This window comes from Clytia hemisphaerica, unplaced genomic scaffold, assembly GCF_902728285.1.
Source record: "Clytia hemisphaerica strain Z4C2 unplaced genomic scaffold, Clytia hemisphaerica genome assembly, whole genome shotgun sequence".
In the NCBI taxonomy this organism is placed as follows: Eukaryota; Metazoa; Cnidaria; class Hydrozoa; order Leptothecata; family Clytiidae; genus Clytia; species Clytia hemisphaerica.
This window is the reverse complement of record NW_027103726.1, coordinates 115326-137500: the sequence shown is the minus strand read 5'-3', so window position 1 is coordinate 137500 and position 22175 is coordinate 115326. Positions and strand designations below refer to the sequence as shown.

Genomic DNA, 22175 nt, shown 5'->3' with positions numbered 1-22175 from the left:
TCTGCGTGTTAAAGCAGACGTGATGACCACTACACTACGAAACCTGAACATAATAAGACGCCGTATATTTGGAACATCACCAGCGTACATTGTTTCGTCAATGGTTCATCGACGCATTCCAATGAAGCAAAGGTAAAGTTGTTCTTCACATGACCCCGACGTGAGTTGAAACACCGCAACCTTCTGATCTGGAGTCAGACGCGCGTACCATTGCGCCACGGAGCCTGACCAGGTGCGTCCCTCTTGCATTTTCTCTCCAACTTTAATTGGACTAATTCTTCTTGTAATAATCATTTCTAATTTTATTCTAAATGGTTCCGCTCGGGTTTGAACCGAGGACCTTATGCGTGTGAAGCATACGTGATAACCACTACACTACGAAACCGAAAAGTTCTCGTCTCAAAGTGAAATATGTGCATGTTCTAATCAGATTTATTTGACGTCAAAAAATCTTATAATGGTTCCGCTCGGGTTTGAACCGAGGACCTTCTGCGTGTAAAGCAGACGTGATGACCACTACACTACGAAACCTGAACATAATAAGACGCCGTATATTTGGAACATCACCAGCGTACATCGTTTCGTCAATGGTTCATCGACGCATTCAATGAAGCAAAGGTAAAGTTGTTCTCCACATGACCCCGACGTGAGTTGAACACGCAACCTTCTGATCTGGAGTCAGACGCGCTACCATTGCGCCACGGAGCCTGACCAGGTGCGTCCTCTTGCATTTTCTCCAACTTTAATTGGACTAATTCTTCTTGTAATAATCATTTCTAATTTTATTCTAAATGGTTCCGCTCGGGTTTGAACCGAGGACCTTATGCGTGTGAAGCATACGTGATAACCACTACACTACGAAACCGAAAAGTTCTCGTCTCAAAGTGAAATATGTGCATGTTCTAATCAGATTTATTTGACGTCAAAAAATCTTATAATGGTTCCGCTCGGGTTTGAACCGAGGACCTTCTGCGTGTAAAGCAGACGTGATGACCACTACACTACGAAACCTGAACATAATAAGACGCCGTATATTTGGAACATCACCAGCGTACATTGTTTCGTCAATGGTTCATCGACGCATTCCAATGAAGCAAAGGTAAAGTTGTTCTTCCACATGACCCCGACGTGAGTTGAACACGCAACCTTCTGATCTGGAGTCAGACGCGCTACCATTGCGCCACGGAGCCTGACCAGGTGCGTCCCCTTGCATTTTCTGCAACTTTAATTGGACTAATTCTTCTTGTAATAATCATTTCTAATTTTATTCTAAATGGTTCCGCTCGGGTTTGAACCGAGGACCTTATGCGTGTGTGAAGCATACGTGATAACCACTACACTACGAAACCGAAAAGTTCTCGTCTCAAAGTGAAATATGTGCATGTTCTAATCAGATTTATTTGACGTCAAAAAATCTTATAATGGTTCCGCTCGGGTTTGAACCGAGGACCTTCTGCGTGTAAAGCAGACGTGATGACCACTACACTACGAAACCTGAACATAATAAGACGCCGTATATTTGGAACATCACCAGCGTACATCGTTTCGTCAATGGTTCATCGACGCATCCAATGAAGCAAAGGTAAAGTTGTTCTTCACATGACCCCGACGTGAGTTGAACACGCAACCTTCTGATCTGGAGTCAGACGCGCTACCATTGCGCCACGGAGCCTGACCAGGTGCGTCCCCTTGCATTTTCTGCAACTTTAATTGGACTAATTCTTCTTGTAATAATCATTTCTAATTTTATTCTAAATGGTTCCGCTCGGGTTTGAACCGAGGACCTTATGCGTGTGAAGCATACGTGATAACCACTACACTACGAAACCGAAAAGTTCTCGTCTCAAAGTGAAATATGTGCATGTTCTAATCAGATTTATTTGACGTCAAAAAATCTTATAATGGTTCCGCTCGGGTTTGAACCGAGGACCTTCTGCGTGTAAAGCAGACGTGATGACCACTACACTACGAAACCTGAACATAATAAGACGCCGTATATTTGGAACATCACCAGCGTACATTCGTTTCGTCAATGGTTCATCGACGCATCCAATGAAGCAAAGGTAAAGTTTGTTCTTCACATGACCCCGACGTGAGTTGAACACGCAACCTTCTGATCTGGAGTCAGACGCGCTACCATTGCGCCACGGAGCCTGACCAGGTGCGTCCCCTTGCATTTTCTGCAACTTTAATTGGACTAATTCTTCTTGTAATAATCATTTCTAATTTTATTCTAAATGGTTCCGCTCGGGTTTGAACCGAGGACCTTATGCGTGTGAAGCATACGTGATAACCACTACACTACGAAACCGAAAAGTTCTCGTCTCAAAGTGAAATATGTGCATGTTCTAATCAGATTTATTTGACGTCAAAAAAATCTTATAATGGTTCCGCTCGGGTTTGAACCGAGGACCTTCTGCGTGTAAAGCAGACGTGATGACCACTACACTACGAAACCTGAACATAATAAGACGCCGTATATTTGGAACATCACCAGCGTACATCGTTTCGTCAATGGTTCATCGACGCATCCAATGAAGCAAAGGTAAAGTTGTTCTTCACATGACCCCGACGTGAGTTGAACACGCAACCTTCTGATCTGGAGTCAGACGCGCTACCATTGCGCCACGGAGCCTGACCAGGTGCGTCCCCTTGCATTTTCTCCAACTTTAATTGGACTAATTCTTCTTGTAATAATCATTTCTAATTTTGTTCTGCTCCCCTATCATCACTTTTAAGGCATTGTAACATTTACACTGGCTGTCACTATCAATTTCAATTGTAGAGGGCAGAGGGCAAAGGGCTTAATACACAAAGCGTAGACGCAAAGCGTCTATAGACGCATCCCCTATATTTAAGCTAAATAATTTCTTGTGGTTACTGAGTTGAAAGAAACAGAGTAATCACACTTTCCTTTGAAAATGTCCAAATCACATAATGTCGGCACAAAAATTTTTCAAATTCTGATCACGATTTGCACTCTAATTACGCAATCACGAAAAAAAGTTTCCAAATCACATAATCACTCTTCAAAAAGTATCACGTCATCACGCAAACTACCCCCTAGCTCTGATATATTTTCTTTTCCTAGGTGGTGGTTTTATTTTGTGAATCGTTTATTGATTTATATTAATTATCTCCCAGAAACTCCCATTATTTCCTAAAAACCTATTAGAAGTTTATTATTTCCTGAAATTAAAACTACCGGTAAGTTTGTCAAATCGAGAAAATGGTGAGATATGACCAAATGATGTCATTAAAAGTTAAGATTGGTTTCAAGTTTCAATTGGGATTGATTCTCTTCACTTTCGGGATTAGTTTCTGAGTTTCCAGTTTTGGCACTATAAACAGTCAAGGATAAAAAAGTCAGTCTCAAAATGCTTTTTGGCAGGGGGATTCGACTATTCCTATTTTGAATAAAACAGGCAGTAAACTGTTATTTTTAATGAAACATTACCCGCATAGTAAAAGAATCGCGGGATTTAAAATCACTAACAAAAACAAAAACGCTGCAGATAAGGCTTCAGACACGCATGGCTATTATTATATATACGTAATTAATACGAAGTGTCACTTTTTCCACAGTAAATCGTAAGGGAGTAGCCTCTCTTTGTGATGAAAAACTATCCCATGAATCAGCACAGCAAGAAAAACCCTAAAATTGATACCTTGATAACAATGTTCTGTTATTTTTAGGATGTTTAGAAAAGAAAAAAATCTAGGAACTTAAATGAACAGGAGGGACTCTCGGGGAGGGGGGACTCGAGGTAAATATTTTCTTCTCATTGAAATTTTCATCATTATGCAAACGTCCAGTGATCATTTGAGCATTTATTTCTCAACACTTCGTGGGAAGAAAAAACAACAATCTTTGATTCAATGTGAATATAAATCAAAGTACGATTGTCGTCTTGACAAAGCATGAAAAAGTTATTCAGTATAATGAATAGACATTGCTTGTTCTCTTTTTCTTATTCGTCTTTGATCATGTCAAAAATATATCCACTAAAGTCAAGCTGTTTATTGATTTCATGATCTTTTAATAGATTGGAAGAAAAATTACTATCAACAGATCACGATTAAGCTCTAGAATGAGATACCTTTTTAACTTTCCATAAGGCGAGAGCAATTTGATTAGTTGTTTTACTGGCCCAACCGACCCTGAAATTCCAAAAATGGAAATAAAAATAAAATTGATTTTGGTAATATATTTTTATTTTCATTGCTTTACAGACAGCCTAATTTTCAAATTTTTGATAGTTTTTCCAAGGTTTTGTGAATTTTATGTTCAATTTTTCATTTTATCCAAAAATTCGACTTATTTTCTATTTCGTATTTTTGTCAAGATATAGTAGTTTTTGCTGCCTTTTTAGGAGATTTTATAGGTGAAATTCTACTTTTTTTTTATTTTTTCGCCGACACCGACCCTCTTTTTTGGGTAGCTTGACCCGTAAAACAACAAATTAATTTGGCTTCGCCTAATCAAGCAAATTATGAAATTATATAGTTTTTATTGTGAGTGAATTCGCTTTCTTTTCTAATCCAAGAATATTGTAACATCATTTGGACATATGGTTTTAGTGTAAGAATAATGACAAATAAGAACAGTTTACGTATGCGCATATGTGTATCGGAACCGAATAGTAACAAAGGGGTGATAGCAAGAGCCGGAGAAAATACTATGGTGATTGTTGATGGTGAGTTCTCCTCATATTTATAAAGAATTTCACTGTTTTTTTCTAAACAGGCCCATTAAAACTTTAAACCCTGACCAGGCTATACTTTTCATCGAAGGAAAAATAAAGTTTACTAATTCGGGATACCTAAGGCGAGAAGTTCCGCCCTTTAATGTTAATGTTTTTTTTATGTTTTTCAAAAGCATTTCCATATAGAAAATGAGATAGGGCATGGTCTCAATTGCTGAAAATTGAAAATTTTTGAGAAAACCTCATTTTTGCCCAATAAAATTGTAGTGGTGACAGAAAAGAAAGGACTTTTGCTGATCGAAATTTCCGTCGGTAGATTAAGAAACATGAACATGAAAGTTTCTTGGATTTGAAAAAAAGTGTACGGTAGCGTACTGAAAAAAAATTTAAAACTGATTAAATATATTTCGAGATTATTTTCATCCAACTTTTACAATTTTTCTTTACGCTCCAAAACGTACTTAACTCGTGTCCGGTTGTTGAATTGTAACTTGTGGTGTCGATTTCCTTATCCGCTTTTTCTGATTCCCAAAGTCTTTTACAAACAGCACATACTTTTGATTGTCTTTTGATTTCATAAAAATCTCTCCACCAAAAATATTTGTTATAAGCTGTCTTATTATTTGCAAGATATTCAAGAAAGTTAGTTAAATTTTCTAAGCTATCAAAATCTTGCAAATTGATATAACTATGACTTATTGCCACTCGATTATCTCCGTAATGTGCACCACCGAGGACAATGGGTATAAGACCGTTTAGTAAACCGTTTTGATAATATTTCTCCGTAATATAATTATCACAGTACGAATTCTCCATTGCAAAATAGAAATGGTATTTTCGCATTATCTTGGAACAGGATTCAGTAAACCTAAAATAGAAATATTCTAAATCTTAGTTCGATTTGACAAATTATGATATCTCTACACCCCTACCTCAATAGTTGTTTAGTGGCATGACGACATGGTTAATGGTGTTTTACAAGCTGCAAGCATAGTATAAGAAAGGTGCGGTTATCTTATACTATGCTGCAAGATCTGTGAATATTCAATACAGTTGACTCTCGCTTATTTGAACTTCTATTATTCGAATCTTTCAATAATTCGAACTTATTCTCAGTTCCCGTCAGGGGGGAAACTAGTCTGAATCGCAGACCTATACTTCCTAGAGGTCTGCTTAATAGTGTATGGATTGGTTTCCCGCTATGGTGGCTTTTCGCCGAATTTCGGCGAGAAGCGGCATTTTGTGGGAAAGAGGATTTACCGAGTACTAAGCAGCCTCTATAAGAAATTTTTTTCGCTAGAGGATGAGCAGAAGCATAGGGGGAAACCCCACTTGAAATACTTACTATAATTTGAATCTCCCTGTGTTGTTCGAACGAATAAGAATCCCCATTCGAATTAGCGAGGATCAACTTTACCATTTTGTATTCATCTAAAACTTTCGCAGTTTCATGATGAGAATTGGTTGGAGAAATGCTTTGGTTTAGCTGCTCTGCTCTGTGTTTAATAAGCTCTAATAGTTTTCTAACAGTTTTAAATCATTTCTTTATTTACCTTGGACATGGTGGTAGGTTGGCATCTCCAACTTTTCTTCCACATGCTCCATAAACATCAAACGAGACCAATTTCTTTAATCGTTTAATCATTAAAACTCTCTCAACAAAACAATTATTAATTGCTGCAAAAATCATCTTTGTCCTGCCTTTAGAGAAATCTTGACTTGTCAAAGTTTTCTTCCCCGCCTTACTAACTATATGAAAAATAGGATCATAAACTTCAGATTTTCGACTATACGTACAAGTCCAATTGAAAATATTATTATATCGACTTAAATCTTTTGTAAGATGCGTCGGAGGCTCCCGTAAATTCCATATCCAAAATTGCGATTCTGGAACAATCGCTCTTAGATGTTTCAGTAATATGCTGGAAGGTAGGTAAGGCTCGTGAAATAACACTGCATCACTCTTCAAAAGCATTGTCTTGTTGTAAGTTAAACTACAAATGCTGTTACCGCATGAAGAACCGTCAAGCTCTTTCACAAGGTCCGTTGGTTTCATTCTTGGCCATATTTTCGATTCTGAATATCTTGTATAAACTAGTATCGTTTTTGAGCTTTTTTTTTGTTGGGTTCGATTTTTAAAGCTGGTATCATTAAGATAAGCTGAGTTTGTTGTTTCATTTATGTTCATATTGGCAGTAAAATTTTGAACACTCTTCTTGACTTTCCGATTGTTTAAGCTTTTTGAAAAATTCATAAATGAAGAGTTCAGACTACTCGATAAGGTATCTGTTTTAATGGACGCCATATCGTTTACTGCACGTTGATAAACAATTTTGTCGGTTGGCGTCTTACTTATATACGCCTTTTCATCCTCATACAGAAAATGAATATTCTTCCTTTTTTTCTCTTTAGCGGTCAAAATGATTTTACTTTTAAGTATTTCTGTAACAGAATCTTGAGCTTCAATTGCTACCGGTAAAGGTTGAATGTTGAGTATCGATTTTTTGTCCAGTATATCTTGATTCCATGACTCAAACATGAAATAAAATGCCAATATGGCAATACACAGCAACAAAATAAAATAAGGTTTCTTCATAATCTTATAGTTTGTCCAGTACGGCGGTTGTCACCCGGTAACCAAAAAGGACTTCTTTCGATTCTTCAAAAGTTGTACAGCTCAGTAGAACTCTAATACATGATGTGAACTACCAAATACCTACGATTTTAGCTTATTTAGCTATTCTTTACCTATTATAATACTTTTATAAATAACTCGGTGCACATCTTGATGCACACATTTATCATTGTTTCACCATTTATATATGGTCAAATCATATATTTTCAAATGAATATTTCTCTTTCTCATATATAGGTTTTGTAGAGCGATTGACTTGGTTCGAAAATGGTTATTTATACACTTCAATATAAATTCTTAGAGTTTGGCTGCTTTTTTAGAAGGCGTACATTTTCTAAAAATCTTATTCTTCCAATGTTATACTCAATGAAAAGCTACATTCCCATTAAATTATTCATACATTTTAGCTGAAGTACATTTCAATGCAGCTGTTCTAATTCATTAAGCCGCGTTCAAATCTACTTTCAACCATTCAAAATTAATGCCAAAGAATGCATGCCAAAAGTGTATCGTTGATTTGATAAATAATTAACAACGAACACGAATCTTAATCAAAAAAGCAAAAGCTTCCATCCCAGATTTCTTTTTTCACTTTCCATTTTATCTTGTGTCTGAGAAGAAGTCTAAAGAAGATATTTGATTTTTTTGTGGGACAATAAAGAAGAGGTTTTATGGTAACTTTCGAGGTTTTAATGAGATAAGAATGTCAGGTTGGTGAGATAAATCCTCTTTTTTCTGTAAGCATTGAAAGCAAATCACCCATCCACGAGCTATTGATCGAAAATTATTCAACGTGTACATTGAAACTATATACGAAATTATCTGTTTTTATTTAGCGAGCGGGAGAAACAATAACAACAACAATGGAGGCAGTGGTAATGGCGGTCCCAACAGTAACATTGGCGGTGTTGCCGGATTTGCAAGTTATCGAGTTGGAGATTCGGTTCGTGTCACAGTTCGAGGAGGTGATGTTCGTAAGTATCCAATAAATTTTGCAAAAAAGTTTTTTATATCATTAATAGTAAAATGGAATTAAAAGAGGATCCCACCGATTCAAAAGGCATGCGGTGGAGTCTCCATAACTCCATTTTATTAAAAAGGACATAAACCTTGTTCCAGTTAAGGAGGCTCGTGTTATAGATGTTTGGGTTAGAGAGACTGCACTGTATTATCAATGAAAAGAATGAAAAAGCAAAACGGAATAAAATCTTTTCAAAAAGCCTTTTACTAATATTTCCGAGTTATTCATAATCTTGAATGCTTATTTTTGGAATGTCAATTTCAGGTGAGAAGTCATATCACGTGATCGTTCATACTGGTGACATCAAATATGCCGGCACCGATGCCAATGTATTCCTCACTCTTTTCGGCTCTAAAGGACAATCTACTAAAATACCGCTTAATAATTCGAACAATAAGAAATCTCCATTCGAGCGTGGACAGTAAGTGATAATTAGCAATGCTGAATTAATTTTTTCCTTATTATGAAGAAATTGCTAAGAAGTTGATTTGAATTTATTGAAATAAAAAAATAGGCAAGAAACAGGCAAGCATAAAACAGCTACTGGTCCTTTAAAATAAAAGCCTGTTACAGTAGAGCATCCGGAAATACTTTGGGGAAGAACGATCCAAGCTCATCAAAAGACAGCCATTATCGTAAACTTTAAGAATCCCTTTTAATGGGATTATATGAGAAATCTTGATGCAATGTTGAGTCATACACCCCCTTCTCACAGACCCACTGGGACCCCTTCCCATGGGAAAAATTGACCAAAATATCTTCCCCGGTGGAAAAATTGTCCTCCAATTTTTGTCCCCATTGAAGATAATCAAATAAGCCAATCCTCACGGCAAAATATTATGCTATTGTTCCCATCCCCACTGAATTGTCTGACTTAAAAAAACAAAAGAATTGACATCCCCAGCTATAAAACATATGGGAATATCAATCCCCATCGAATTTCAGTCCGTTATTTTTATCCCCACTGGCTGAAAAAATCCTACCGGGTCTGTGAGAAGGAAAGGGGGCGTAGTCAGTGTACAATGCTAACCTAGTATAAGCTCCTTAACCGTACTTTTATCTTTCCAGAGTTGATGAATTTGAGATTCGAGCTCGCGATGTAGGAATCTTGTATCGTGTTGAAGTTTGTCATGATAATACAGGCATCTTTCCTGGATGGTTTCTAAATCAGGTAATTACATGATTCATTCCCTTTTAATTGGATTTTATGAGGAATCTTGATGTAATGTTGAGTCATGAAATGCTAACATGTGTTTGAAAGCGTCGTTATTTCACAAAGAAATGTTTTTCAACTGAGTATCAGTCGTTTCAATGTAAGGCTTAATTAACTTCAAAGTCTTTGAGAAACTCCAACAAAGTTTTCTTATAGACATATTTATAATGTACAAAGCAGGTGCACCTTTTATGCTGACCAAGCAGAGGTTCGTTCCCTCTTTTTGTTAAGATGCCATGTAAGCAAATGATAGTAGATACAGTAGACTCTCGTTTAAATTCGAATTTCTATTATTTGAATCTTTCTATAATTCAAACTTGCTCCATGCCCCGGTCAAAGAGAAACCCACTTAAAATAATTTCTGTATTTTGAATCTGTCTGTAATCCGAACAAATAAGATTGCCCGTTCGAGCTCCAATTAGTGAGAGTCAACTGTACGTTTAATATAATACATATATTTTTTATAAGCAAGTGTCTGCTCCTACATCAGGTTCGCACCATGCTTAGTATTCTATTGTTCTTAAACAATAGAGCCATTGTTTAGGTACCGAAACCTGAGCCTGCATACGCTTATATATGTTATGCTTATAGGAAAACCATGATATCCTTTTAAAGAGCTTTCGATTTTTTTTTCTTAAAGATCATCATTCGAGAGAAGATTGAGGATGGTTCATTGAAACGATCGGTGTTTCCACTTTATGATTGGTTGTTCAAAGAAAACTCGGCTGATAATAGTGGACTAACAAAAAATCTTGAATTAGATGGTGGGCTTTATTTATTTATTTTTGACATTAAACATTCTAATTTCAATATTGTAAGTTTGGATTTAATACAACACCTCACTAAGATTGCTCGAATTATTGTTTTCCCTTAGATTTCCCAAGGATTTCTTAATACTTTGAAATCTCACGGGTAAACATTTAGAATGTAGTAGGTGGGTCAATTCATCGCAACAAGGCCGTAACAAAGCTGTATTAAAGGGCTACATACACTACACAATATATTGTCAGGCAATATATTGACGATATGTTGCTGAGTGCTGGCAATAAATTGAAAAGGTGTCCGCAATATATTGTCAGCTAGATTTGCAATATTCCAACAATATAGGGGGATTGTTTACATAATGAAAATTCCTTTTTATATTAGAGCACCGGTTGTTTACCTCGTACGTTACGGTCCGAAAACTATATTTTCGAATATTGCTCACCAATATATTGTGCAGTCTAAGTAGCCCTTAAGACATACATCAATACAACTTTTATCTACTGAATAGGTATCCCCATTGTCACAATGGAGGCATTCCCTGAAACTGCAGTCGAACATCATACCGACAAATTCAAGCTAATAGAAGAGGATGCAATTTTACTACGACGTGGGCAGACCTTCAAAATGACGGTTGTTCTAGCCCGTAAATACCACGGTGGGACGGATGATTTTCATTTTGTTTTAAAGACTGGGAAAAATGCGAGATCGATCAATAAAACATTGGTGACTATAGAGGAATGTACAGGGAAAGAATTTGTACAACGGAAACAACAAGGTTAGATCATATATGGTTAGATTAACTTATATTTTAAAGTAGAAGAGCATCCCCTAGAAACCCTTTTTAGTGTCTGAAACTGGTGGTCTAATACGTCGTCAAAGACGATTCTTCATTATTTCAATAGCTCTATTTTGCTATTAGTTTTGTGATGTGTTAATGATTTTGAACAGGGGGATTCAACTATTCCTATTTTGATTAAAACTAAGCAGTTAACTCATAAAAACAAAAAACCCTGCAAAAAAGGCTTTCAGAAACACGACTATTATTGTATAGAAGAAGCTTCATTGAGAAAACCTTAACGTATCTCCTTAACTCGAACGGGTTTTCTCGTCCCTTCAGTTAATAATGCCCTATAGACCTATACTCTATAACTTGAAATTTGCTTGACTTTGTATTCCCCTTGTTATGAGGACTCCAATGTATATGACTTTTCTTCATTCTCAGATAAATGGGGCTACCGTATCGTAGATTTCACCAAAACTGAAGTCAATGTCGAAATATTCATTCCGTCAGATGCATTAGTTGGCTGTTTCAGTTTAACTCTTGAAGATGACGATGGTGTGATTTATTTACATGATTCGAAATGCTGCATTCTCTTTAATCCATGGTGTAAAGGTAACAATGGAATACTTAAGAGTTAACTAGATAGAATGAATATTTAACGTGGATAGGCCAGTAATATAGGCCTTTTTGTTGCACGGCCAGCCGGCTTGGCTATCTATAAACTGATTCGAATTTTGGAAGGGACTAGGATTTGAACCACGAACCCCTTGTTGGTAACGCTGACTCTATAAGCCATTTGACCATCGTTCCTCAAACAAATAGGTTAATATCTTCTGTGCATATGATGGAAGAAAAATGCATGGTATCTTCTTCCAAAGAATATCACCAAAGATTTTGACCATGAAAATTTTGAGAAGATCCTCATAAATCTTATAGTCGCTCTCTAAAAAAACCAATGGGCAATTTCTAAAATTATTTCAAGGACAAATACCCTTCACGAACGTAGTGTATATCGTTGTGAACTAACTAAGCAGAAAACTTGGTTAATTTCTCATATTGTAGTAGGTAAAGTTAACCAATGACACATTGACAGTCTTTAAGTCTTTATACTACTGGTGAAGTGGTTAGTTAAGAATGTTGTACAATAAACAGACGAAAACTCTACTCTTGTAACGTAACTTCTTCATCCTACTGTAAAAAGTATTTTAAAATCAGAAATTGGCCATAACATTGGCCATCTTGCAGAGTGACTATTGAAACTTACGAGAAAATTGCACCCTCTAAAGAAATCAGCATTCATCTTCTTCTCATCTTTTTCTTCTCTTCGCAGATGACGAAGTCTACATGGAGGATGAGGATAAAATCAAAGAGTATCTTCTCCGACAACGTGGTTTGATTTACCGTGGTACTGGTTATCGACCAGTTCCCCTCAAATGGTACTTTGGACAGGTATGTCTCCTCTTTTCTGCGACAAAATGGAAATCTTATGTATATTTGTATGCACCTTTTTTACTACCATATGGAAACCGCTCCCAAGGGAATCACCCCAGTTACCAGTTACACTGATATGGTTTCTACATGCTAATAAAAAAGAGTTAACACTTAAAGCTGGGCAACAAGCCTTAATATTATTCATCTGAAAGATTTTCCTGAGTCTACTCCTTGAAGTTTGATCTGTTGGTTCATCCATCATTGCAGACATCCCCGTCTACTGATTTTTCCGGCCAGTGTGGAACTAAAAAGTCAAATGATTCAGTTCTAGATACCTTGCAAAGTTGCAAAGATTGGCCAATAGTTTACCCATTTTCCTTTTTTGAAATAGCACTCTTGTTTTTTGAATTTTGAATACTAATATTTCAAAAACACTGACAGCCACTATTGGCTGAAATTTCGTCCCCGTTGGAATAATTACGATGAATTTTCAGCTAAACTAGGAAATTGACTTTAGCTTGTACTCTAGAACAATTCAAACTGGATTCTTGGAGTTAGGAAAAATAAAATTTAAGAGATATTGAGATTTCGATATAAATTTTCATCCCGACTGTGGGAAAATTCTCACCGTGGGCTTTGGAACAGGGGTATCAAACTTCATTTAGTTTCATTGATGCCAACTTCAAGTCTTGATTCTTATTTTTCTAGTTTGAAGAGATTTGTTTGTTCACCGTTCTGAAGATGCTTGATGAGATGAAAGGGAAAGAACGAACATCTGCTGCTCTGATCGCTAGATTCTTATCTTCAAAGGTGAGAAAAACAAGAACTTATAATTTGCCAAGCACTAGCAAAAAGGCCTTTAATCTGTAATTCTTCCTTCCGTACGTTTCTTTTAAGCTTTTCACTGGTTTATAGATATGATATATCAAACGAAAAACTCTTTACGCCCTGCGGGCTACTTTCTGAAGAGTTTTTTATCAGACTTTTTTTAGATTTTTGGTCATTATTGTTTCTATTGAATATTTACACTTTAGACAAAAATCACCACCAGCTTCTTCTACTGATATATAAAAAGTTTTATTTTATTTTTCACAAACAATGTACTTCTTTAAAAAACAAAAAACTTTTTTCCATTTTAGGGAAATAGTTGTGACAACACAGGGCTGCTTTCAGGACGCTGGGACGGCAATTATGACGACGGTAAAGCACCGACATCGTGGTCAAGCACACCAGATATCCTGCAACATTATCAACAAAAGAACTTGTCTGTCAAATACGGTCAATGTTGGGTATTCAGTGCAATGTTGACGACAGGTAGACAATCGGCTGTAGAACAGTCCTTTTCTCGTACACACAAATCGGGGAAATAAGTCGAAACAGGGATAATATTAATCTGGAAAAAAGCCGCTAGTTTAGTTTGGAAATGATGAATGAACTAGGCGAACATAGTAAGCGTAAGGCGGGCGTTAGCTGCAGCGTCGTAGACGACTATTTTGATAGTCTAGGTGGTAGATGGACAAGAATTTTACATTTTAGTTAAGGCTGTACGCAAACTCATATATTTTAGGCTAAAGGGAAGTAGTGAGTTGGCCTCAAAATAAATTTACATCTCTTTACTGAACCACTTTGTCCTTTATTCAAAATTATCTTTGACACAGACTACTGCTTCTTTAATGAAATTTCTATGAGGCCAGATATGAACTTTTTTATTTAGTGAAAAATTTTGAGGATATGCTGTTATTTTGTATTTTGCAACATATTTACTCAAAATATTGATATCGGATTAATGATATTTCTTCCTTTTGATTCTAGTTTTCAGGGCGATTGGCATTCCATGTCGACCGGTAACAAATTACAGTTCTGCACACGATTCTGATGGCAATTGTTCGAATGATGTTTATTTTGATAAGGAGGGCGAACCGCTGGATGATAAGTCTTCAGATTCTGTGTGGTAAGAGAACGTATGTTTTAGTGTCATGGATAATGATCAAGGAGTAATATTCGCCCTTGTTAAAGTGAGCCAAAAATTTAAACCCTTATAAAGCAGAGATTTCTCATATATTAAACACTAAATAGAGCGTCTCTATCTTTTTCAAGGAGCCTCAACTGGCACACAACGATGCTTCGACGTTCATCTAAGACGTTGTGAACGTTAAATAAACGTTGAAACAACGTTGTGTGCCAGCTGGGACAGCAGTTGTAGCAAAAGTAGTTCACCAGGGAGAAAATTTCAGCGAATGTTCGAGTGGGATAGGGGTCCCAGAGGGTTTGTGATAAAATAGTTATATCTAGTGTTAAAAATATTGGTGTTTTTAAGTCCACCAACGAGCTTAACTTCATTTTGGTTATTCAGGAATTTCCATGTTTGGAACGATGTCTGGATGGCACGCCCTGATCTTCCACCTGGTTATGGCGGATGGCAGGCGGTTGACTCAACGCCTCAAGAAAGAAGCATGGGTAAGAGAATCGGATAGCTAATAATAATTCTTGAGGTATCTCAAACCAATCTAACTGACCTTATAAACAGCCAGACAAACAAGGTGATGAGATTTAGAATTTTGATAAAAGATGGATAGTCAATAGCTTAATTGATTATATCAAAGAATCATGTCTTCATTTTTTATTTATGGGCGCCTAGAACAATTTCTATTATATGTATGGTGAAGATCAGAGATCAGACCTCAAGGAGAGCAAGTGTCGAAAGTACTAAATAAAATAAAAATGAAACATAAAGAGAAACTATGAAAACTTACCGTGAAAAGCACAGCTCAAAATCATATATTTACGCTGTGCCGACGAATCGAGATTCTATTCATCGCGCAATCAGCGAAGACAAAAGTAACCATGACGACCATCCAAGATCTTGGATGAGCGTCAAAGTCGATATTTTTATTCCCGTCGTTGAAAACACAACTTACAAAAAGTCATCAATGCTTTGTAAAAAGAGTCAGTGATAGAGAATCATAACATAAAGTCTGTCTATTATTTCGATTCAATTAAAGTGACATTTCCATAATTAAAAGTTTAGTAATTACTGTTATACATTTGGGGATCATGTAAAAGATTTCTTTCGAAATAAACTCATTTCAACTACACTTGGAGGTTTCTGGGGAATTCGTAAATAGTAAACTGCATACTGATACAGTCTGCTAGACATTAATATGGTAATATTTGCTCTTCATCTTTGATTTTTTCTACAGTGATTAGATTGACACATGCGCGATAAAATTTCTATTATTTGTCTTCAGAGGTTACTATTTTCTTTGAAAACTTAACCTCTGATACTCAGGGTAATGAAAACTTGAAACCATAAAACTATCATTTCTTCCCCATCATAGCTATACCATGGTTAATCGAAGCTTTTTACTTCTGATTCACAGGTCTTTACCAAATGGGACCTTGCTCATTGCTAGCAATCAAGGAGGGTGAAATCCATTTGAATTATGACACTGGATTTGTATTTGCTGAAGTCAATGCAGACACCATTTACTGGCAACAAAATGATGATGGAAAATTCGACCCGGTTTACAGAAATCGTACTACTATTGGTAAGCAAAGTTTTGTCATGAACTTTAGCTAGGTATTTTGACAAAACATGTTTTAGGTTTGCGCAGGTATATAAAGGGTTCCTTTCTTTACAACTCAAAAATCTCTCTAAGTTGTTCAAAAACCACGTCACTCTGTAACAAAATCACAAACATGGAAACTATTGTCTCTTCAAGGGTCACCATTTTCGGAAAATTTTGCCAAAAATTCGGGTATTTTTTAGCATTTTATATTTGACTCACTTTAATATGATCTTCAAGGGACTAATTTTGATCTGCAAGGGGAGATTTTCTTCGACTTACTGAAAGATTTGGATTACGTACGACTTTCCATGCTGAGGGGCCAATCTTTTATTTCGAATTACAAAAAGATTCGAATTAGAGAGAGTTGACTGCATCTGGATTATGATATCTTTTTTTCGCTATTTACAGGTGAGAAAGTGGTCACCAAAGCTGTTGGTGAAGACAAAGCAGATGACATCACTGATGAGTATAAATTCGTTGAGGGTTCAATGATGGAAAGGGCTTCCGTTAAAAAGGCATTACTTAAGTCAAAGAATATCGCTGTGAAAGCTGTACCCAAAGGTATCTTGTGATTTTGTTTGTCATTTTCTGTTTTGTAATATCGTATACTTTGCTAATTACGAAAGTGATCTGTATTCCTTAACTTTTTCAGTTAAGCAAAGTTTATTAACAATTCGTTTAGCTGTCAGTAATTTTGATTGACGACCTAATTCAAAAAAGCGGCAATTAGAAAAGATTTTTTGCTATTTATAACCAAGGCCGAGAAAATAGCATTTGATGTTGGCGTACCATGACTTTGAGCAAATCTTAAATTTCAGTTTCACTCAGTACTTAAGGAGTTTAAACAGCCACAATAAGCGTAGTAGTCTACCTAACCATATATAACATAGAGGATTATTGATTTTAACAACTATATCCCTGGTTTGTAGAAATCGTCGTGGAAATTTCAACTGAACAAGAGGCTTTTAAACCGGGAAGTGATTTGACAGGCGAGATCAAAATAGAAAATACGTGCGGTGAATTGCGAACGATGACGTTATTTTGGCGTGTTTTTGTTGTGCGATATGACGGTGTCGTTATCAAAGTCGTCAAATCTGATAAACATAAAATCACCGTCAAAGGAAATACAAGTGAGTAAATTTTTTCCCTCGTTTTATTACTCGCTTATTCTTTAGTAACTTTAGGCTTTAATGTTCTTAAAATACGCTTTATTAACTTGTTGACTTAAAATTGGCTTAAAATCATCATTTTCTTAGCCATTTCTGAAATCTGGCGCTGTGATTGTTCTTTATATGCTTTTTTTAATTCTGAGCTAAAACTAAGCCTGACGTTTTGAAAGTAAGAGCTTGTAGAGAAACATTCGCTCAGTAATCTCTTCATAACGCTAAACTTACTCAAATGTCTTGGCTTCATAAGCAGAATTTCGAACGGAGAAGATCGAAAAACCTCCACTACTCTAAAAATCTAATCTTATCGTCATCTTTATTATTTTCCAGAACACAGTAATTTCTTTGAAATAAACACAAAGGAAGTTGAAGACTATCTTTCAGAAGAAACGTTATTCCGAATCACGGGAACGGTTACCGTGGATACCACTAAACAATTGGCCGTTGCTAGTCATCTTGTTAACATTGATAAACCAGAATTAATGCTGAAAATTCTAACACCAGATGTTAAGGTAACAGTTCACTCTGGGATCTGCTGGGGAATCTGGAGATTGGATGGTAGAGCCAATATTTACATAGTCGACCGAAAGCTTTTTGATTCTCTCAAGAGCTGAACATAGCACGGGAGGAATGTGGTTACAAAGAGAAGACCTATATATATCATTGTACCGGTGCGCTGGCCATCAGTCTGTTCCTCTAAAGGACAAAAGAATCCTGCATTGTAACACGCATGCGTAATTTTTCGTTCTTTAAAACCATATGTAGTTAATTCCCGTGATAACCAAAGAAGAATAATTCGTAGGGGTGGACAAACTAACTAGGTCGGGGTTGTCGACGTCGAAATTTGTCGTTTGTTATGAAATTTATCGTTCTTTTTGTTTATTTTTAGTAAATGTAGGATTCTTTAAATAAACCCCTTCCATATTAAACCTTAGTCGAATGCACCTTTACTCTGTAGATAGAAACAGAGCAGCTCCGATCGAGGAGACCTGGTTTTATTAGTTTTTCTAAGTATTTTTGAAGACTGTTTTTCGCAGTTATCACTTTATAAAATATAGGGAAAAATCAAAATATAATAGCCGCATTCTTTTTCACCATTCAACACTTCATAAAATATATAACTTCATTTTCAGGCTGGCAAACCAATGCAATGTGAGCTATCTATGACAAATCCTTTATCGAAAATACTGACAGAATGTGAAGTAAAAATTGACGGCAGTGTAATTGAAGATCGACACGTGGAAGAAGTTAGGTGTGTGAAACTATTGAGCTTAAAACCAAGACAGCTCTAGAAAGGAATCTTTAACCTTTCTGAAGCAAGAAAAAGTGAAGCCTTAAGATTTGCGCTGTTTTTAGAATGATGGATTGAATCTAACCTTTCCTTTGCTTCTGAGAGTCATATTTTTCACAATCCAGCAATGCGTTTTACTTTCAATCGGGCGTCTGTTTACAAACCACGCGGGTCACGCGTTTCGGGTCCATAAGATCCAAATCTAGATTTCTTCGTGCAAATTACACGAAATCGACTAACAAAACTAATTTGAAACCCGTTCTTTATTGTTCTCTGCGTCGTAAATATGTAAATAGCAATAAACTTTTTCGACCGTAGTCGCGTGGTCAGGCGATTATCATTATTTAATTACACCCTAAACTCGATTCAATCCTTTTTTACACTTCTTCTATTGTCTACATGTACGAAAAAAAAACTGGGAGGGTTTTAGGGTGGTAAAACAAACAAAAAAATACCCGCACGCTAATTGGTGGAAACGGTTGAAAAGATGCATAGTCCTTTTCATAAATAACGTCTGGAGAAACCCAAAGGAGTTCATAAAAAGTTTAGTTTTTTTATGAAAGTATAACACTCATTTTGGTAACGGTTTCAAAATGAGGCAGTCATTGCACTCAAAAGAATTATGAAAAAGCCTTATTTGGCCAGGTCCTAAATTATAATCTTCGGTATCTAACAGGCTATCTTTGGCAAAGTCAGTTAAGAAATGGGAAAAGTCCCATTGCGTGATTCAAAAAGAATCGAATAATGTATCAGTAGGATTTATTGTGGCAATCGTTTTATTCATTTTGTTGATTTCATCATAAACTTTGTTTTTCAGTGACGTCAAGGAGGGAAGCACTTTCAAAAAGATTGTGGAAATTACGCCAGATGTAAGCTCTTATCGTTCTCTCTATATATAACTTTGAATATAGTTTTTTCTGGGGGTTACTAGGTTTGCAAGCTGATGGTAATGTCAGAGCCAAAGTTCGAAAATCGACCCTTAGAGAGACTGATTTTCGAAAATTATGTCCATTTTTATTCAGTTTTTGCCACCATTTAGCCCCAAATTTTCTGACAAAATTTACAAATTTTTAGTCCAAATTTCAAGAATTTATGACCCTTTGACGGGTTTTGTTTTTAATTTTCGTAATTTTTGAGCTCTTATATGATTGTTTTTTAATGGTTTTTTACACCTTTGAGGGACCTTCGAGAATGTGGAAAAGGAACTTTTATGGCTCGTTCATACCCAGCACGCATTTTACCCTCCCCCCTCCCGGAGGTTATTTACAATAAATATGTGTTTTGATCAATCTTGTGACATCTACATCATATGCTTTCTTACTCGAGCCGCAGTGACGAGTTCCGGGAAGGATGACAATGTGTCTGCTGGCTTTTAATCTGTTTGCCCGAGTTTTCAGTCTATAATCCGAGAATTTTAAGATTAAGAGTCGGGAACACTAAGAAATAGGGTGGGTGGATGAGGGGTATATGCGAACGGGACCTCTGTAAACCGACCCTTAGAGAGTTTTGCTGAAAAGGTCACTCTTTGGGCCTTTCTTGAAAAATTTTCTTGGATTTTCGAAAAAAGTCTTACCCTTAGAGAGACTTTTTTACAAAAGTTTCCTAAAAATCGTGAATTTTCCGACCCTTACAGAGACTAATCTAAAGTTTTCTGATATTTCCGACTCTTAAGAGAGACTTTGAAAAAACTGACTATTACCGTCCACAGCAGTCCATCCGTACCCATCGCATATTTTTGCCTAAGTACACCCCACCCCCGCGAAATAGATAACTTTCTTCAAACTTTTGCTTCTCACATTTTTAGAACATTGCTGAAAAGTCAAAGAAAAAGAGTTTGATGGCCAGCTTTTACAGTCGTCAGCTTGGTGGAATTCAGCAGACTATCGGCATCAAAGTCATGAGGCTTTAAGGGTCTACAGGCAGTGGCGTGAATTTCTATTCTTGAACATAGTAGATAGTTGATAATGCAAACAAAGCATGGTGATATAGACGGTAGAACGCAGATCCGTCTCACGAGACTCGGTTGGAAACTCGTAACAAGTTAAGAAGTAGGTGAGATTGACTTCAAGTGGGATGCAAAGCTTCCTTGATACATGGTTTTGGGAAGGAAAAGTGGAAACAATGCCCCTTACTTGTTTTGCTAAAGTTCCTTGTTGGCAATAAATAAATTTTGCAAATAGATAGTAAATATAAAAATTATAACGACGGTTAATTTAATTTTGAATGAGAAATTGAAAATAGCTGAATACCACTTTGTTGCTGAAGTCAAATTATTCCTGTTTCTTTTTGCCATTTTGAAGCAATTATCACTTTATCTTAAAACCACTCGATATATGTTCCACACACCTTATCAGAGACGAATGATGAGTCAATAAGGAAGGTGTCGGCGTTTATATGTTTTCCTACTAAAGTTTCGGGGTCTTTCCATGGAAATTATCTTTCATCTTTATCTGAAAATTTCAACAATTCATCTGCGAAGGAGTATAGGTCTAGGTTAGTCTCTTCTAATTAAGTGCATGTTGAAGCTCCATCGTGTCAGTTTTCCTTAATATTTTGTGAGAAAATTTTACCATGGTAAATAATTGGCTAAAGAATTTCAAAATTATTAATTTGTTACCCCGGTTCTCAATTAAGTTCACGTTTATGTTTATGGGTTTATAAGAATGCTTAGAAATTTCTAAAAACGAAATCGCTTGCTGTTCGACATAAAAATGTTACATGTTCATATAGTCGAACAGTTAAAAATCTTTGGGAAACATTTGGAACATTGCAGCACTACAATACACAAGCTGCAAAATAAAAAGTCTGAAGACAAATCACGCTTTTACTAGAAATTTCTATGTGCTTGTTACATGACATTTATTTCTGATTGGTTCGAAGTTATTGACACTAATAAAGTTGTAAAACAAGTAACATGGGAATAAAATCATCTCAACTTTTTTGAGTAGTCACATATTTTGACTGCATTGATATAATCTTGCAACCCGTGTATTATAAGGAAAACTAAATTCAAAAACCGCCTCCAAAGCAGCATCTCTTTCTTTTTTCCTTTTTTTTAGATATAGCTAAGTTCTTGATTCGGAGTGGACATTCATCTCACAGGTTTTCAATGTTGCAAGTGATTTCTTGATTTAAAGGGACATAACAGTACTTGCTAAACTTGTAAACAAACTGTATGCAGCGGATACAAAATCAAAACAAATGTCACATGTTAAAATAAAAAATCAAACCAAATATGGCTAATTTTGATTCTTCAATTGTTTTACAAGTTTGTTTTGGACACGTGATTTTAATTGTTCTCTTTAATGACACGTGGTTTGCGCAATGTTTACATTTTACTACTTTAATGTCCCTTTAAACATTTTTTTAAATAAGTTTAACTTTACAGCAGATTTCAAGTGATTTTTTGAATAGGGAAGCATTTATTATGGAGCAAATGTTCCATACCAGCTGAAAGATATATCCTGTTAACTTCCATCATTTAATACCTACCTTTTTATTTTCTTATAAATAAGTTTATTGATGATTAGGACGTTATCAGTTTTCCACAGATAACCATCTAGAAGCGGAAGGGTATCTTAAGTTGTAAAAGAAATC

At 36.0% G+C, this 22175-nt stretch overlaps 1 protein-coding gene and 15 non-coding genes across 16 annotated transcripts; 1 reads left to right on the top strand and 15 right to left on the bottom strand.

Moving 5' to 3' along the window:
- Nucleotides 1–312: 312 nt before the first annotated feature.
- Nucleotides 313–385, bottom strand: Trnav-cac (transfer RNA valine (anticodon CAC)). Its single transcript has one exon. It is a non-coding gene; the product is annotated as a tRNA-Val (tRNA).
- A 73-nt stretch (nt 386–458) lies between these two features.
- Trnav-uac (transfer RNA valine (anticodon UAC)) lies at nt 459–531 on the bottom strand. Its single transcript has one exon. It is a non-coding gene; the product is annotated as a tRNA-Val (tRNA).
- Nucleotides 532–636: 105 nt separating this feature from the next.
- Trnaw-cca (transfer RNA tryptophan (anticodon CCA)) lies at nt 637–708 on the bottom strand. The gene has a single exon. It is a non-coding gene; the product is annotated as a tRNA-Trp (tRNA).
- An 84-nt stretch (nt 709–792) lies between these two features.
- Trnav-cac (transfer RNA valine (anticodon CAC)) lies at nt 793–865 on the bottom strand. The gene has a single exon. It is a non-coding gene; the product is annotated as a tRNA-Val (tRNA).
- A 73-nt stretch (nt 866–938) lies between these two features.
- On the bottom strand, nt 939–1011 carry Trnav-uac (transfer RNA valine (anticodon UAC)). Its single transcript has one exon. It is a non-coding gene; the product is annotated as a tRNA-Val (tRNA).
- Nucleotides 1012–1118: 107 nt separating this feature from the next.
- On the bottom strand, nt 1119–1190 carry Trnaw-cca (transfer RNA tryptophan (anticodon CCA)). Its single transcript has one exon. It is a non-coding gene; the product is annotated as a tRNA-Trp (tRNA).
- An 84-nt stretch (nt 1191–1274) lies between these two features.
- On the bottom strand, nt 1275–1349 carry Trnav-cac (transfer RNA valine (anticodon CAC)). The gene has a single exon. It is a non-coding gene; the product is annotated as a tRNA-Val (tRNA).
- A 73-nt stretch (nt 1350–1422) lies between these two features.
- Trnav-uac (transfer RNA valine (anticodon UAC)) lies at nt 1423–1495 on the bottom strand. Its single transcript has one exon. It is a non-coding gene; the product is annotated as a tRNA-Val (tRNA).
- A 105-nt stretch (nt 1496–1600) lies between these two features.
- Nucleotides 1601–1672, bottom strand: Trnaw-cca (transfer RNA tryptophan (anticodon CCA)). Its single transcript has one exon. It is a non-coding gene; the product is annotated as a tRNA-Trp (tRNA).
- An 84-nt stretch (nt 1673–1756) lies between these two features.
- Nucleotides 1757–1829, bottom strand: Trnav-cac (transfer RNA valine (anticodon CAC)). The gene has a single exon. It is a non-coding gene; the product is annotated as a tRNA-Val (tRNA).
- Nucleotides 1830–1902: 73 nt separating this feature from the next.
- Trnav-uac (transfer RNA valine (anticodon UAC)) lies at nt 1903–1975 on the bottom strand. The gene has a single exon. It is a non-coding gene; the product is annotated as a tRNA-Val (tRNA).
- Nucleotides 1976–2082: 107 nt separating this feature from the next.
- On the bottom strand, nt 2083–2154 carry Trnaw-cca (transfer RNA tryptophan (anticodon CCA)). Its single transcript has one exon. It is a non-coding gene; the product is annotated as a tRNA-Trp (tRNA).
- An 84-nt stretch (nt 2155–2238) lies between these two features.
- Trnav-cac (transfer RNA valine (anticodon CAC)) lies at nt 2239–2311 on the bottom strand. The gene has a single exon. It is a non-coding gene; the product is annotated as a tRNA-Val (tRNA).
- A 74-nt stretch (nt 2312–2385) lies between these two features.
- On the bottom strand, nt 2386–2458 carry Trnav-uac (transfer RNA valine (anticodon UAC)). The gene has a single exon. It is a non-coding gene; the product is annotated as a tRNA-Val (tRNA).
- Nucleotides 2459–2563: 105 nt separating this feature from the next.
- Trnaw-cca (transfer RNA tryptophan (anticodon CCA)) lies at nt 2564–2635 on the bottom strand. The gene has a single exon. It is a non-coding gene; the product is annotated as a tRNA-Trp (tRNA).
- A 5282-nt stretch (nt 2636–7917) lies between these two features.
- On the top strand, nt 7918–20829 carry LOC136804639 (protein-glutamine gamma-glutamyltransferase E-like). Its single transcript, XM_067061244.1, has 19 exons — nt 7918–8051; nt 8178–8315; nt 8627–8783; nt 9431–9533; nt 10216–10339; nt 10849–11115; nt 11563–11733; nt 12452–12570; nt 13261–13362; nt 13692–13866; nt 14365–14503; nt 14906–15009; nt 15933–16100; nt 16530–16682; nt 17051–17251; nt 17618–17799; nt 18421–18539; nt 19396–19447; nt 20383–20829. The coding sequence occupies exons 1-19, from the start codon at nt 8045–8047 to the stop codon at nt 20485–20487; spliced, it is 2586 nt and encodes an 861-aa protein (XP_066917345.1). The 5' UTR covers nt 7918–8044; the 3' UTR covers nt 20488–20829.
- The last annotated feature ends 1346 nt before the right edge of the window (nt 20830–22175 follow it).